This window comes from Poecilia latipinna, unplaced genomic scaffold (assembly GCF_001443285.1).
Source record: "Poecilia latipinna isolate Pla-1442-1.1 unplaced genomic scaffold, P_latipinna-1.0 Scaffold27, whole genome shotgun sequence".
NCBI classification, from domain to species: Eukaryota; Metazoa; Chordata; class Actinopteri; order Cyprinodontiformes; family Poeciliidae; genus Poecilia; species Poecilia latipinna.
Window position 1 is genome coordinate 280,150 of NW_015112643.1, and position 3,631 is coordinate 283,780.

The following is a 3,631-nucleotide window of genomic DNA, read 5'->3' on the forward strand; positions in this document are numbered from 1 at the left end:
GTACATTTTAATGACTTAATTGCTAATGGTTAACCAAATAATTAAATTATATTGAATTGAAACTGATTGGAATTTCTTTTCCAAACAGTGAAAGTATTAGGCATATAAGATTGTTCTCACCCAATGTCTGCTGCAAACAACGTCCAGCCCTCATTCCCTGCTTGTCTATGCGTTGTTTTTGTGTATGAATGAGGGAAATATGATTGTCTGAGGGCGGATTACCACAGGATTTGTCAAAGAATGACATCATCCACCCTTGGTGGTGGTGAGCACTGGGCCCCCCATTCCCGCATTTGGTGGCGCCCCTGCTCTATCTTCGCATTCCCCACTGAATAATAAAGTCACACATTACAGAGTAGAAAACTTTGCACCTTACTGTTTCTTGACAGCATTTTTTTTTTTTTTTTTTTTTTTTTTTTTTGTTTCAAAGTGATGAAACAAGTTCTGCAGAAAGCACCTGTCTTAGCTGGAATAAACCTCAGTAAGCCTGTCCCAGTTTAGATTCATGTACTCCTATAGGCTAAAATCAGGCGAGATGTAATTGGTTTGAGCTCTCAGCATATGTAAATGGCAGTAGATGGCTCCTCCTATGCACCTGATGGGGCAGTATTTACAGCTCTTTACAGCAACTACCCGCGGCACTGTTTCCAAGAACGCAGCGGCGCACCATGACACTCCGCTGGACTTAAGCAATAAGGATTTCCGTCTTTACGCAACAAACTTTAAGGCTCGCAGACTGTTTGCGGGGGCGAGAAAAGGGAGAGAAAAGTTTGACAAAAGTTGTCCTCTTGTTTTCCAAGATGCCACGCTCTTTTCTGGTGAAGAAGCACATAAACTCCGCAAAGAAGCCAAATTACAGTGAGCTCGAAAGCCCAACAGGTAAAGTTTGTTTATAGAGTGACTTTATGAAGTTGTAAAAGTTTTGTGTGCATATTGTGCAGGAGTTCATTTTTAACTTAATACCACTAGCCATGCCAGCTCTGAAATCTGCGCTCCTCATTCGGGCAGATAACAGTGTTCATCCCACGCTCTTTATTCCAGTGTTCATCACGCCGCACTTCTACAAGGGCCTCCCCCTATCCGTCATCCCCCAGCCGGAGATCCTGAGCCCGGCCGCCTACAGCCCCATCACCGTGTGGACCACCAGCAGCCTGCCGCTGTCCCCGCTGCCCAGCGACCTGTCCCCCATCTCCGGATACCCCTCGTCACTGTCCGACACCTCCTCCAAGGACCACAGCGGCTCGGAGAGCCCCAGGAGCGATGAAGACGAGCAGATGCTGCCCAAGCTGACGGACCCGAGCGGGGTGGAGGTAGAGAAGTTTCAGTGCGGTATGTGCAGCAAATCCTACTCCACCTACTCTGGACTGCTCAAGCACAAGCAGCTGCACTGCGACGCCCAGGCGAGGAAATCCTTCAGCTGTAAATACTGCGAGAAGGAGTACGTCAGTCTGGGAGCTCTTAAAATGCACATCAGGACTCACACCTTGCCTTGCGTTTGCAAGATATGCGGGAAAGCCTTCTCGAGACCGTGGCTGCTCCAGGGACACATCAGGACGCACACGGGTGAGTGGATGGAGGATCAAAAATTTGGGCCTTTTGGGTTAAGGAGGCAGCAAGTCTAATGTAGTTTGATTTATGGAGCTTAGGCGAAGATGTTTGTGTTTTTCAGTTCCTCGAGTTCTGTCTTGACTGAACCTCAGAGTTTGAAATGAATGCATCCTCATAGGGTCTTTTGTTTTCATTTCTGCCTCCACAGGCGAGAAGCCCTTCTCCTGCCCACACTGCAACCGGGCGTTTGCAGACAGGTCCAACCTCAGGGCTCACCTACAGACCCATTCGGATGTGAAAAAATACCAATGCAAGAACTGCTCCAAAACCTTCTCCAGGATGTCTCTTCTGCACAAGCATGAGGAATCTGGCTGTTGTACAGCCCACTGAACTGGGAATACATTTCTGTGCCTTTCGTGCTTTTCCCCCACCCCCCGCCCCTCCAAAGCTGCAGAAAAGGTGTCAGGGAATTACACCAAATAACACATAACATGCAGACTTATTTTGTCCTGCAGGCGGTCCATTTCATTTCAAACTGAGAAATAGCTCAGCGATCACATGTTGTTCTTTCTTCTTCAATCAGTGTTCCTGATTGCAATCAGTGTTGAGCTTTTATCGAACGGTGTAGTAACGTACCTGTGCTACTCAAGCACTTTCTGCTTGCTCAGAAAGTTTTTCAGGCCTTCACAATGTTATCTTCAGTGTTTGTACCAACCTTTTTCTACAAGCTTTAACCAAAAGCTGTCTTTGATTGGCAGTATTTATTGTAAACCAATGTAATACTAAAGTCATTGCTACATAGGGAACAAGTGCAAACTTAGATGTAGCGAGATTATCATTAACTTTTGCACACTCTGTAGAAACAGTTTGCCAGCACTCAAATATAGCAGAAACAAGTGCCTCATTTTTACTCTGCAATGTTATGTATTTTTCCCCAAAAGGGTGCCTTTTTTATATATATTTTTATATATTGAATGTAAGTATGACTGAAATGATTGTACATTAGCAGTGAAAGCTGTGATGCTGAATGATTTTGATATTTTCATATTTTTTATGACACTTTTAAAAATAAATGACGTTTTTGTATAATTCCTTTGGCATCCTCCGAGTTGCTTTTCATCTCCGAGGCTCTCTGTCAGCAGCTCTTTCAAGCAGGAAGGACTCAGCTGGATTTACTGATTGTCACACACTTCAAAAGGAGAAGAAGCACACACAGGAAAAAAAGAGGAATAAAAACGTAAATGATATTTAATCTAGCTTGCGCCATCTCTTGTTATGGAGTTGTTAAAAAATGAGGAGCGGGGTGACTCAGCTTCTGTGTCAGGCCTGAACCTGTTCCTTGTGAACCTGTCCAGACATCAAACAACCTTGAAATTTAACACATACTAGCTATATTGATCTGCACTCTCTTGCTATCCCCTCTCAAGGGTCCTTGACTCTATCTTTGTCCAAAGATTTGCTCAGTTGGAAGTGAAGGCACAATAAAGTTAAAACGTTTGCCATAAAAGTATAACTTCAGCTACATTGAAGAAATTTTTTCTTTATGTCTTAAAGCTCAGTCGCTTCAGGGAGCTGGCATATTCCTGTAATAATTTTTTTACTGAAACATCACATTTGCATTTGCTCTAACGACCTCCTTGAGTTCTGGGCTTCTTGTAATGGAGGATTAAATAGATTTCCTCTGGCTACATTTTGTTACCATATGTTATCTTGCAGCAGAAAAAGATTAGACCACAAAAAGCGCGACGCCTTGAGGTATACAGTCAAAGCCGAGCTCTGTCTAACAAACCCCACAGTGTGTTCCTGTTTCCACTAATGCCCAAAAGCAGCTGACCCAAAAGATGGGATCTGACAAACAAGACACTTGTTTTTGAGCTGCGAAAAGGCTGAACCACCCTGCAGGTATATTCTCTCTCTCTCTCTCTATCCTCTTTGAGTCAGCATTGAGCTATTCCAGGTGCTCGCCTCTGATTGGACCTGCTGGCTTCTGGGGCTCTCCAACCTTGCTTGGAAAGCAGGTGCAGCGAGCAACCCCAACCGTGACCTAATCTGCAAATGGCACAAGCAAGCAGGTCCTATTATT

General features: G+C 44.5%; 1 protein-coding gene across 1 annotated transcript; it reads left to right on the forward strand.

Annotated features, from left to right (window-relative positions):
* Nucleotides 1-610: 610 nt before the first annotated feature.
* snai2 (snail family zinc finger 2) lies at nt 611-2,641 on the forward strand. The gene is made up of 3 exons (XM_015038927.1): nt 611-879; nt 1,042-1,563; nt 1,757-2,641. Exons 1-3 carry the CDS (start codon nt 801-803, stop codon nt 1,936-1,938), a joined length of 783 nt encoding a protein of 260 aa, XP_014894413.1. The 5' UTR covers nt 611-800; the 3' UTR covers nt 1,939-2,641.
* Nucleotides 2,642-3,631: the final 990 nt, after the last annotated feature.